The sequence below is a fragment of the Brassica napus genome, chromosome C4 (genome assembly GCF_020379485.1).
Source record: "Brassica napus cultivar Da-Ae chromosome C4, Da-Ae, whole genome shotgun sequence".
Taxonomy (NCBI): domain Eukaryota; kingdom Viridiplantae; phylum Streptophyta; class Magnoliopsida; order Brassicales; family Brassicaceae; genus Brassica; species Brassica napus.
The window spans coordinates 8,535,790-8,549,613 of NC_063447.1; the positions used below are offsets into that span (position 1 = coordinate 8,535,790).

General features: G+C 42.2%; 1 protein-coding gene and 1 long non-coding RNA gene across 2 annotated transcripts; one reads left to right on the plus strand and one right to left on the minus strand.

Moving 5' to 3' along the window:
• Window positions 1–7,977: 7,977 nt before the first annotated feature.
• LOC125585774 lies at window positions 7,978–9,183 on the minus strand. Its single transcript, XM_048755433.1, has 2 exons — window positions 8,733–9,183; window positions 7,978–8,399 (listed from the first exon to the last, which is right to left on the minus strand). Exons 1-2 carry the CDS (start codon window positions 9,181–9,183, stop codon window positions 7,978–7,980), a joined length of 873 nt encoding a protein of 290 aa, XP_048611390.1.
• Window positions 9,184–10,332: 1,149 nt separating this feature from the next.
• LOC125585475 lies at window positions 10,333–11,083 on the plus strand. The gene is made up of 3 exons (XR_007322399.1): window positions 10,333–10,477; window positions 10,546–10,643; window positions 11,001–11,083. It is a non-coding gene; the product is annotated as an uncharacterized LOC125585475 (long non-coding RNA).
• The last annotated feature ends 2,741 nt before the right edge of the window (window positions 11,084–13,824 follow it).

Sequence of the window (13,824 nt, forward strand, 5' to 3'; positions counted from 1 at the left end):
GAGGTAAATGCAACGGATATAAAAAATCCGGAAAAAGGAAATTATTCCTATCGTGGGCGTGGTCGTGGCCGTGGTCACAATCGTGGTTTTGGTCGTGGTCGTGGTTATCGATTTAACCGCAACCATGAAAGGAGTAACAACCCAAGAGGAAGGGGATCCAACACATGGAATCGATCTGATCGGGTAAAAGGGAAAGAAACCCAAGAAAACCCTACTCATAAAAATGAGAACGTCTGTTACAGATGTGGATCGAAGGGACACTGGTCTCAAGTATGTCGAACTCCTCGGCATCTATGCCAATTGTACCAAGAATCTATTAAAGGCAAGGCAAAGGAAGTAAATCTCAATGAACACCTTGTGGGTACAACATCGACATACCTCGAATCCTCTGACTTTATGGGAGATTTCGACGAGGCCACTCATCAAAATATTTGAAGTGCTTGTACTGATCAAGCTTAATAATGCCTAGTGATGCCATAAAATATTATGTATTTCACTTTCAAAATAATGTTGTATTTCAAAATATCTAATGTATAATTATTGTGTACTTGTTATTGATGAATAATATGTTTACTTATGAAAGTTTTTTTCTTTATTAATATTAACTGTGTGTTACAGAAATGGATAAGAAAGCAAATGGAACAACAACTAAACAAATTGGTAGAGAAGTTTGCATACCAGATAGTGGCACAACGCACACTATACTGAAGGATAAGAGATATTTCTCTACTTTAAAGTCAGTAAAAATGACTATAAACACAATATCAGGTCCTACAGACCTGATCGAAGGAATTGGCAAGGCGAACTTTATGTTGCCTAATGGAACAAAGTTTTCCATAGATAATGCCTTATATTCTCCAAATTCTAAGAGAAATTTGTTGAGTTTCAAAGATATATACCGTCAAGGGTATAACACTCAGTCTGCAACTGAGAATGGAAAGAAGTATTTGTATATAACTTCTGAAAAATCAGGCAAAGGCCTTGTACTGGAAAAATTTCCAGAACTTCCTTCTGGATTGCATCACACTTATATTGATGCTATAGAATCACATCTTGTGATAAAAAGAAATCCAGAAGATGTTACATTATGGCATGATCGCCTTGGTCATCCAGGCACTACAATGATGCGAAAAATCATTGAAAGCTCACATGGTCATTCAATAAAAACCCAAGATATATACCAAAGTAATAAAATGACATGTGATGCGTGTGCTCTTGGGAAATTAATCATAAGACCATCACCAACCAAAGTTGACAAAGAATCACCAAAGTTTTTGGAAAGAATCCAAGGTGATATTTGTGGACCAATACATCCACCGTGTGGACCATTCTACTACTTTATGGTATTAATCGATGCATCGAGTAGATGGTCACATGTTTGTTTGTTATCATCTCGAAATATGGCATTTGCGAGATTTCTAACTCAGATAATCAAATTAAGAGCACAGTTCTCAGATTATCCAATTAAAAGAGTTAGATTAGATAACGCTGGTGAATTCACATCCCAAGCTTTTAATGATTATTGTATGGTATCAGGGATTGAAGTAGAGCATTCTGTTGCTCATGTTCATACACAAAATGGTTTGGCAGAATCATTAATTAAACGGCTGCAACTAATTGCAAGGCCATTGATCATGAGATCAAAACTCCCAACCTCTGTATGGGGACATGCTATTTTGCATGCAGAAGCACTAATTCGGATAAGACCAAGTGCATACCATAGATATTCCCCATTACAGTTAGCATTTGGAAAAGAACCAAATATCTCTCATCTAAAAATCTTTGGTTGTGCGGTTTATATTCCAATAGCACCACCACAACGTACAAAGATGGGACCGCAAAGACGGTTGGAATATATATTGGCTATGATTCTCCATCAATAATAAGATACCTAGAACCACAAACTGGTGATGTGTTTACGGCACGATTTGCCGATTGTCATTTCAATGAGAAAGAATTCCCAACTCTAGGGGGAGACAATAAACAAGTAGGAAAAAAGATCAAATGGAGTGTACCATCGTTATTACACCTTGATCCTCCTACGAAACAGTCAGAACTAGATGTTCGACGTATCATGCATTTACAAAATATAGCAAATCAGCTACCTGATGCATTTGCTGATACCAAAATGGTAACTAAATCACATATACCCGCTGCAAATACTCCTGCTCGTATTGAAATACCACAAAATGGTGGAACGGCAGTTGATACACGTGAATCAGGAACACGTTTAAAGCGCGGTAGACCTATTGGTTCAAAGGATAAACTTCCTAGAAAACGTAAGGAATGTGAAAAGCATGATACTCCCAAAATAGCGGAAAATATTTTGGAAGAAGCGAATTGTGAATCGAACGACAATATAGAGCATCATGAATCTGATGGAAATCACGAGATTTCTATCAATTACATCCATAATGGAAAGATATGGAAACGAAATGAGATGGATGATATTGATGACGTTTTCTCATACCTTTTAGCAAAGGAAATAAATGAAGAAAACGAAGATCCAGAACCAAAGTCTGTATATGAATGTCAAAAGAGACATGACTGGATAAAATGGAAAGATGCAATTCAAGTCGAATTAGATTCGCTTAACAAACGAAATGTATTCGGACCTATTGTGCTCACACCCAAAGATGTAAAACCTGTTGGGTACAAATGGGTGTTTGTCCGAAAAAGAAATGAGAAAAACGAGATTACAAGATACAAAGCTCGTCTCGTAGCCCAAGGTTTCTCTCAAAGGCCAGGAATTGATTATGAGGAAACTTATTCTCCTGTTATGGACGCAATCACATTTAGATTCCTGATGAGCCTAGCGGCCAATGAAAATTTAGAAATGCGTCTCATGGATGTCGTTACGGCATATTTATATGGATCATTAGATACTGATATCTATATGAGAATCCCAGATGGATTTAAAATGCCAGAAATGTTAAGTTCCAAACCTAAAGAGTTATGTGCAATAAAATTGCAAAGATCATTATATGGGTTAAAACAATCTGGACGAATGTGGTATAATCGTCTCAGCGAACACTTAACAAAAGAAGGATACACGAATGATCCTATATGCCCTTGTGTTTTCATAAAGAAAACAACATCCGGATTTGTGATAATCGCGGTGTACGTTGATGATCTTAATATTATTGGAACTCAAAACGAAATCCAAAAGGCATCAAACTATCTGAAAGGAGAATTTGAGATGAAAGATCTCGGGCAGACAAAATATTGTCTAGGATTACAAATTGAGCATTCTCGAAAGGGTATATTTGTACACCAGTCTACATATACCAAACGAGTATTGAAACGCTTTAACATGGATAAAGCAACTCCTCTTAGCACCCCGATGGTCGTTAGATCACTTAATGTTGAAAATGATCCGTTTCGACCATCTGAGGAAAATGAAGAAATACTTGGTCCTGAAACTCCATACTTAAGTGCAATTGGAGCTCTTATGTATCTTGCAAATTGTACTCGACCTGACATATCTTTTGCCATTAATCTTTTAGCGAGATTCAGTTCGTCTCCTACGCGAAGACATTGGAATGGAATTAAACATGTCTTTCGTTACCTTCAAGGAACAACTGATTTAGGCTTGTTTTATCCTAAAAGTTCAAAAGGTCAAATGATTGGTTTTGCAGATGCAGGTTATTTGTCAGATCCACACAAAGCTCGATCCCAGACAGGATATGTTTTTACAATTGGAGGCACCGCCATATCTTGGCGTTCTCAGAAGCAGACACTTGTTGCTACTTCTTCAAATCACGCTGAGATCATTGCACTCCATGAAGCAAGTAGAGAATGTGTATGGCTAAGATCAATAAGCCGACACATCTGTTCAAGCAGTGGGATTGACGAAAATACGGAGCCAACTATTCTATATGAAGATAACGCGGCATGTGTTGCTCAAACGAAGGAAGGATATATCAAAAGCGATAGAACCAAACATATACCTCCGAAGTTCTTCTCATACACTCAAGAGCTCGAGAAGAATAAAGAGATTGAAGTAAGATATGTTCGATCATGCGACAATGCAGCTGACCTCTTCACAAAATCACTCCCTACCTCGGTATTCAGAAAACACATCCATAACATTGGGATGCGTCATCAGAAGGATCTATGACTGCTTATTCGAGGGGGAGCTTACGTAGTTGTACTCTTTTTACCTTACTATGGTTTTTCCCATTGGGTTTTCTTGGAAAGGTTTTTAACGAGGCAACAAAGACGTTAAGCGAGAGCGGATAGTGACACCGGCCCCCAAGGGGGAGTGTTACGAAAGTCAAAAGCAGCGGCCACCGAAAATGTTGAAATAATTAAAGATGTGGGTCCCGCTGCACTATTTGCACTGTAAATTTATTTTCTATATATATGATTGATTTCGATCATTTGTAAGAACACACCTTAAAAAACACTTATCTTCTATTCTCTCTCTGTATCAGTGTTATTTCTTTCTACGGGTATAAAATTTCGCCCTCATTTAAATTCCTGCGATACAAATAAATTCCAGTTCTTTTATAACACAAAAGCGTATATAAAGTTCTGTAGTTTGTTCGAGTGACTCGCTTATTACTAGAAGGCTAATCTACGTCATGGGCTGAATATCACTGATGCAACAACGATAAAAGCCCATATGTATATTGAGGCCCATAAGTGGAACGGTTAAGCGAAGAACAAAAACAGTCCTTTGACGAGAAAAACAAAAAGAGGAGTCGTTCTCTGAAAGCTTTCGAAAGTGAACTCCGATGACGACGGAAACAGGTCAATCATCTGGTTCGAAACCTGATAAAACCCTGAAGATTAGGGTTTATCTCGTGACAGAAAGGGGAGAGGAGAGAGAAGATAAGATGAGAAAATAGATATTTTGATTAATTGTTTTGATAATGTTTCTCACACACATAACTCGACTTAAGTAAGCCTAAAGGAATACCAAAACGACAACGCTTAACTCAAATGACTTAACATAATTATTAAGACCCTCTCTCTCACTTAGAGTCTTTCCTCCATCTCTTCTCTTCTTCACTTCAGCCACTTCTCTGTCTCTTCGACCTCGACCTTCTCTGAGCAAATGCTAAGGGAACTGATAGCTTATCAATACCCCCCCCCCCCCCGAAGAAGAGCCAGCTTGTCCTCAAGCGGAAATTGCGGAAACTGTTGCTTCAACCTCTGCACTGCTTCCCACGAGCTCTCAAAATCTGGAAGTCCTTTCCACTTAACCAACACTTCAGCTCTCTGATCATTCTGTGACTTCCTTACTTCCAGCACTTCCTCAGGTATTGTGTTCCACTCAAAGGAAGAAGAAAGGATCAAGGGAAGTTCTTGTACCTTAGTCTGCGGTTCAACTGCTTTCTTCAACTGCGACACATGAAAGACTGGATGTATAAGACTGCTTGCGGGAAGCAAGAGCTTATACGCCACCTTACCGACGCGTTTCTCAATCTGATACGGCCCAAAGAACCTCAGAGCCAGTTTCTCAGCTCTTTTCATGGCAACAGTGATCTGTCTGTAGGGCCGTAGCTTCATGTAGACCCATTCTCCTTCACTGAACTCCACATCTCGACGCTTCTTGTTCGCTGAGGCTTGCATACGGGTTTGAGCTTCTGCTAGATTCTCACGTAGCTCCCGCAGCAAGTCATCACGACTCTGAACTAACACTTCGACCTCCGCATTTGAAGTAGGAACATCTCCATAACGTAACAACTTTGGTGGGTCGCGGCCATACAAGGCTTTAAAGGGAGTGGTGTTGGAAGAAGAGTGGTATGAGGTGTTGTACCAGTACTCCGCCCACGGTAACCATTGACTCCACGACGTTGGCTTGCGACCTGCAAAACACCTCAGGTAAGCTTCCAGACACCTGTTAACAACCTCTGTCTGTCCGTCTGACTGCGGGTGATAGGCGGTGCTCTTGTGAAGGGCGGTGCCTTGCGTTGCAAACAGAGCTGACCAAAATTGACTCAGAAAAACCTTATCTCGATCAGACACCATTGTCTCTGGAAACCCATGCAGCTTAATCACTTCTTTCACAAACACTTCCGCTACTGTCTTGGCCGTAAAAGGATGCTTGATAGCTAAGAAGTGTGCATACTTTGACAACCGATCCACCACTACTAAAATCACATCAAAGCCCTTCGAAACTGGTAACCCTTCAACGAAGTCGAGACTGATATCAGACCATACCTGAGTCGGTATAGGCAAGGGAGATAAGAGTCCTGCTGGAGAAAGCATTGAGTATTTATTCTTCTGACATTCCTCACAAGACTTGATAAACTCAGTAATGTCTCCTTTCATTCCTTGCCAGTACACTTCCCGTGCCATTCTCTTGAACGTCTTTAACACCCCCTCATGTCCTCCTATGGCACTTGAGTGAAACTGCTTCAATAATGTCGGAATGAACCGAGACTTAGCGGGAATTACGAGTCTCCCTTCCTTAAACAACACACCCTTGTCGACGGTGAAGTCTGCATAGTCCTTATTCCCCTGCTGAATGCCTCTTATTATCATCTGAAGTGTATCATCCTTCTCTACTTGAAAGGCCAGTTCATCCATGTCAATAGAGAGTGGAGCTGTTAACTGAAACTCTCGCAATTCCTGAGACTCCTCCTTCTTATCCATAAGTCGAGACAAGGCGTCTGCCACTCTGTTCTCCTTCCCTGGACGGTACTTAATGATGAAATTAAGCCCCAATAGCTTAGAAGCCCACTTTTGCTGCTCCACCGAGACTGCCCTCTGCTCCAACAAGTGCCTTAAACTCTTCTGATCAGTTCTAATTGTGAAAAGTCGACCCGTTAAGTAGTGTCTCCACTTGGTGACTGCAAACACTATTGCCAGTAGCTCCCGCTCGTAAACTGACTTAACTCTGCCCTTGCTGGAAAACCCTTTGCTGATGAAGGCAATAGGACGGCCTTCTTGAGATAACACGGCCCTTATGCCGCTACCTGAGGCATCTGTCTCTACCACAAACGGTTTCCTGAAGTCTGGTAATCTCAAGACCGGTAAGCTACACATTGCTCCTTTCAGCTGTTCAAATGCCTGTGTCGCTTCCACTGTCCAATAAAACCCATCCTTCTTCAACAACTCTGTCATCGGTCTCGCAATCTTCCCATAAGAGAGCACAAACTTCCTGTAATACCCCGTGAGCCCAAGGAATCCTCGCAGAGCCGTTACGTTTTTAGGTTGTGGCCACTGTTTCATAGCTTCCACCTTCTCGGGATCAGCTGACACTCCTTCCTTGGTGATCACATGTCCCAAGTACGCTATCCTCTTTTGTGCAAACGCACATTTCTTCTCATTTGCATAGAATCGGTGTTTCTCCAACAACTGCAACACTATCTGAAGATGCTCTTGGTGTTCTTTCTCGTTCCTGCTGTAAACAAGGATGTCGTCAAAGAAGACCAAAACGAACTTACGCAAGTAGGGCTTGAATATATCATTCATAACGGATTAAAACGTTGCCGGTGCGTTGGTAAGTCCGAAAGGCATTACTAAGAATTCGTAATGGCCTTCATGCGTCTTGAACGCCGTCTTCCCCACGTCTTCCTCTCTGACTCTTATCTGGTGATAGCCTGACTTCAGATCAAGCTTGGAGAACACTGCAGCTCCCGCCAACTCATCTAAGAGCTCCTCAATTACTGGAATTGGGTAACGGTCCGGTATGGTGCTCTTGTTAACGGCTCGGTAATCCACGCAGAAACGAATCCCTCCATCATTTTTCTTCACTAGCAAGACTGGACTGGAGAACGGGCTGATATTTGGCTTAATGATTCCCGCGTGGAGCATCTCCTGTACCAATTTCTCGATCTCATTCTTCTCCAGATGAGAGTATCGGTAAGGCCGTATGTTGATGGGTGAAGTTCCTTCTTGTAAGGTGATCGCGTGTTCCCTGGACCGTCTTGGAGGAAGGCCAGTAGGCATGTTAAAAACCCCACGGAATCTCTTTAGTAATCCTTTTAACTCAGCACTGCGCCTTTCTCCTTGCGGTGGCTCTTACGGATTCTCGAAGAGGGTTTGTAACTCCAGTAAGTATACCACGTCTTCACTGTCACACAGCTTCTCCATAGAGCTTAGAGATATTTGCTCTCGCAGCAACGCGGGATCGCTGGAGATAGTCACCCATTCTCCATCTATTTGGAAACGCATCACGTGCAAATCCCAGTTGATTCCTGTTTCTCCCAATGAAGCCAACCATGTGTAGCCTAACACCATGTCGGTAGCTCCTAAGTCAAACAGCATGAAGTCTCCCTGTATCTCAATCCCTTGTATGATCAGCTTAAGCCCTTCACACTTTCCACTGCTTGTCATGATTCTACCATCTCCAATAGCCACACCGAAGTCTGGAGTCGCTACAACAGGGAGTCCTAGCTTCTCCACCACTCTGGTCGCAATGAAACTACATGAGGCTCCCGAGTCTATCAGGACCACCACTTATTCACCCTTAATGTGACCTTTGATCCTCATGGTCCTCTTGGTGGTGAGGCCTGCCATTGACTGCAACGACAGAACTTGCAGTTCCTGTTTCGCGGGAGCTTCAGTTTCCTCCGCTATGTCCTCTTCTGATTCGCCGGCTTCTTCTGACCTTTCCTCCACCTCCAGGCATTTATACCTTTGGAAGGCCTTACAACAATGGCCCATGAAATAACGCTCTCCGCAGTAACGACATGGATTTTGTATTGGTCATCTTTGGTCGGTAGCCTTGTTATCTCGAATAGAATCAGCAGACTTCTTTGCGGGAGTGTGATCACCTTGCTTTCCCGGGCTGTAGTTGCTACCCCTCGGGTGGGAGTTTAAAGCCAGAGCTGAGTTAGTCCTTTGAAACGGCCTCGACTGATAGGAGTGCCTCTCATTCTCCTGCTCTTCAATGATGGTCGCCATGTCCACTATCTCGTCCATTCCCGCTGGTCTCAACCTCACTACCTGCTCCCTCATGCTTCTCTTCATCCCATGTAGGAAGATCTCTTCCAGAACGTCATTAGGAACGTGAGGTACTTCAGCAGAGAGTTCCTCGAACTGCTCCCTATACTCAGAAATCGTACCCGTCTGCCTCAAGCGAAGCATTTGACTGAGAATAGTTCCTCCTTTCGTGGTCTTGAATCTCCTCTTAAGTTTCATTTTAAAATCCCTCCAATCTAACAACTCATCGCGATCTTGTATCATTCTTAACCACGTTACAGCACATCCCACCAAGCGTTCCATCGCTAAGGACAACTTCTCATCATCCTCCGTTTGATTCACCTTGAAGCACTTCTCAACTCTGAATATCCAGTCGTCGGGATTTTTTCCTTCAAACTCCGGTAAGTCCAGCTTTTTCGGGGAAGATCAGTTCTTCTGATGCGAATAGTAACCAGAAGATCCACCTTTGTAACTCGGGGTGTTCATCTCGGCAGATCTGAGAGGGGTCGCCGTTGGTGGTAGCACGAGCAGGCCCGTGTCAACACGTTTGAGAGGTCCATCAGTCTGGTTGTTCGACGCTTCTACAGTGACCCGCGGAGCTTCGTCGGTGACCCCATTCTTAGATCTAGGGTTTCCGGAGTCGATAGACACTACCGGAGCCTCGATCGATGGTTTCTCCTTCGACGCCATGGACTGGAGGTGAAGTTCTTCCGCTCGCTTCTCCATTTCCATGAATCGCTGGTCAGTCTTCTTTGATGATTCTCGCAGCTCGTCCAGGATACTAGCCACGCTACCCTCCAGCACAGAGATCCTATCGGAGTTGGAATCTTGCTTAGGCGGCATGATCGGCTCTGATACCAATGATAAAACCCTGAAGATTAGGGTTTATCTCGTGACAGAAAGAGAAGAGGAGAGAGAGAAGATAAGATGAGAAGGTAGATATTTTGATTAATTGTTTTGATAATGTTTCTCACACACATAACTCGACTTAAGTAAGCCTAAAGGAATACCAAAACGACAACGCATAACTCAAATAACTTAACATAATTATTAAGACCCTCTCTCTCACTTAGAGTCTTTCCTCCATCTCTTCTCTTCTTCACTTCAGCCACTTCTCTGTCTCTTCGACCTCGACCTTCTCTGAGCAAATGCTAAGGGAACTGCTAGCTTATCAAAACCCTCCGATGATGCATGGGCCAAACTGGGTCTGCCCTTTTCTCCCCTTCTCCATCCCTTTGTCTTAGTCTCCTTGCTGATGATATCTCATTTGTATTCAAAATTTCTTATTGAATTGCTACTAAATGTTGTTGTTTATGACTCATGAGGCTCATTACGTTTCCACTGACTTTAAAATGTGTTTCCTTTTTTTTACTCGCTTCCTTTTTAAGCTAATTCCCTGTCATGTTTGGGTCTTTTTGAGTACTGATTGTGTTCGAAATTTTGCAGTTCCGCTGGACACTAGATTCTCTGACATCGAGATTAGGTGTGGTGATATGGTGATATGCTCTGAGATTAAACCATATTCCTCAGAAAGACATGAATGGTGCAGAATCACTAAGAACTTGGGTCAAGGCTCTGCCACTTTACATAACAAAAGGTTTAGTCTTTTTAATGTTTTCTTTGTTTCTCTCTGCATTTTTTGTAACTTGCTTTGCTTTTGTTTAGTTCGGATGCTATACTTGTTGACGAGGCTCTCATCCCCAAAGATGGTGCTGTAGATATAATGTCTGGTTCCGAAATTGTTCCTAGCCCTGGAGGACAAGGTTCGACCTTCCTTACATATTAATGTCTCTGAGTTAGTTTATTTCTTAAAACAAGACTTTTTTTTTGTTTTCATTTGGAATTGGTATGGTCAACAAAATGAATTGTATCTATAAAGTAATTGCTACGGTTTAGTTTATAGGAAACCCTTTGGTTGAAGGCTAATAGAGTAGATTAAATATATGGATATGGTACTATTGCTATACAAATGTTTATCATTGAACTAACTAGTTCTGAGCCTCTGACAATGAAAGCTATAGTTGCAGATTTTATTTCAAGTTACTGTTTGTGTCTTCTGTATGTTAGGTTACTTTTAAGAAGACAAGAAACTTCGAGATATAATTAATTCAATTTTGTAGGTTACTTGCAGTACAGATTTACGGTAATGCCTGCTCCAGATTCAAGATCCCAGCTATTTAAGATGCTCTATTATTATTATCTCATAATTCATAACTCTAGACTCTTTAAAGTTTCTTATTCGGTCTCTTTGGTTTTTGCTTTTCAGATCTCCATAGATCATGACCACGCCAAATGCAGTATCTGCTTAAACGTGTGGCATGATGTTGTCACAGCTGCGCCTTGCCTTCATAATTTCTGGTCTGCCCATTCGTTGGAGTTGTGCAGTTCTCATCCGAGATTAAAAAAAATATATTGGTAGGTAACTGATGGTTGATGTGTTCTGCCTGCAATAATGGCTGTTTCTCAGAATGGATGCCGAGATCTGAGGCGAGACATCAACATGTGATGTGTCCACTGTGCAGAACAACTGTACAGTTTGTTGGGAGGAATCATTTTCTGCAAAACATACAAGAGGTAAAATATCTGTTCACTTCATGAATGAGTACATCTTGGTAGCAGTTGACTACGTTTCTAAGTGGGTGGAAGCGATTGCCAGTCCCACAAACGACGCAAGGGTGGTCACTAAGATGTTCAAAACCATAATCTTTCCAAGATTTGGGGTACCACGCGTGGTCATCAGTGATGGGGTAGTCATGACATCAACAAGATCTTTGCAGGTCTATTGAAGAAGAACGGCGTGCAACACAAGGTAGCCACGCCATATCACCCTCAAACTAGTGGGCAAGTGGAAGTTTCAAACAGAGAGATCAAGAGCATCCTGCAGAAAACAGTTAACACAAGTCGCAAGGATTGGTCACTCAAGCTAGACAACGCTCTCTGGGCTTACAGAACAGCTTACAAAACACCAATCGGGACCACTCCTTACAATCTGGTGTACGGTAAAGCTTGTCACCTACCCGTTGAATTGGAGTATAAGACAGCTTGGGCTGTGAAACTACTCAACTTTGACATCAAACCAGCAGCAGAGAGACAATCCATGCAGATTCACGAACTGGAAGAAATTAGGCATCTCGCTTATGAAAGGTCTAAAATCTACAAGGAGCGAACTAAGGCTTACCATGACAAGAGGATCATCAACTGCAACTTTCAACCTAAGGATCAGGTGCTCTTGTTCAACTCAAGGCTACGATTGTTCCCTGGAAAGCTGCGATCTAAGTGGTCCGGACCATTCACCATTAAAGAGGTCCACCCCCACGGAGCTGTTGTGTTGCTGAACACGAAAGGGAAAGAATTCGTTGTCAATGGCCAACGCATTAAGCCATACCTTGCCGAGACAACAACCGCAGAGGGTGAATTCCCCTAAGCGATCCCCCCTTAGCCTAATAAGCCAACCAAGTCAAGCTAGTGACTTAAACCAAGCGCTTAGTGGGAGGCAACCCACTGGTGAGTGTAAATATTTCTTTTAGATTTCGTTTTTGTGCTTCTTTTTACTTTTTTGCAGGATAAAAATCAAAAACCCCGAGTTACTAAAAAAACGGAACAGTCTCCGATTTTTCGGAGCATCTGCTCCGCGAAGATTCTCAGCGCAAGAACAACAGCCTCATGAAGAGGATACTGAAGGCGATCACTGGAGGATGCATGGGAGCTCCAAGCACACATGAACCTCGTCAAGACCAGACTACACCACGCAGTCATCGTCCAGGGAAAGAGTCGGCAGGAACTGCAAGGGGTGACGAAGAGACTCCATGAGCTACTCCACGCAAAAGAAACAGGCGTTCCGCGGGCCAGTCCGAGAGCGATGATACTGACTAGGCAGTCTCCTAGTTCTATCTCCATTGTTATATTCGTTTGAACTATTTCTATTTATGTTTCTGTTTCCTGCACTTGTTTATTATTTTAGCCTTTCCTCGAATTATTTTCTCACCAGGGATGGTGAGAAGTAAGTCTGGGGGAGGCGCTTATCTGCTACTAATCGTTTACCTTTGGTTTGATGTTTAGAGTCAGTCCGCTTTGATGTCTTTATAAAGTCAGGGTGTTCTGTATCCAAACTTTGTGGGAATCAGGACCTTATTCTATGATGTGTATTAACCACCCTCGTGCTCTAATTCATGTTATTCAGTGACCTTAGCAGAAGCGATAGACACACATGTGGATACAGAATACCCTGACATTACATCATCTTGTTCTTCAACACTCAGGACATTTTATTCTTTTTATCCATCTTGCTGATCCTGAGTGGCTAGCTCATCTTTGGCTAGTACCCACCTTAAAACCCTAAGGCCTTTGTTCAGCCCTCATGCATTTGTTATTCAGTAACTTATGTGCAGATATGTACAAAAGTGCCAGAGAGAAAAGGATCGACACAGTCTCTCACTCGTTGATGCAACATAATTTTCTGCTGAGGAATAGGCGGAAGCATACGGAGCAGTCGCTCCGCCGACGATGATCTAACTAAGAAAAGAAGAGAGACAAGAATGAATGTGAGGTCAAGAACTCCAGTGGCATGTCGCTATCACAATTGTTACCTCCTGCTTCATCACCATCACCTATGTATTATTTAGAAAAAAAAAATTATAGTTTAGCTTTATGTACTTTAGAATAAGGTGATGAAGAAGGAGAAGATTCTAAAAGAAAAGACAGACACCACTGGTAAATTAGAAGGAGTATAAAGAAAAGAGATGAGAACCATGCAGATCAGAGCGACTTTTCCTAAAGAAGAACATGCAAAACCGAGTAGAGGCTATGGACATCAATGGATCTATCATCTCTTGCAATTTTGAAAGATATCCTGCATCCTCTACGAAATTTGGTAGCCCTTAAAACACTGTTTAGCTCCACTTAAACACAAAAAGACATGTTTCATACCTAGACCATTACCCTATC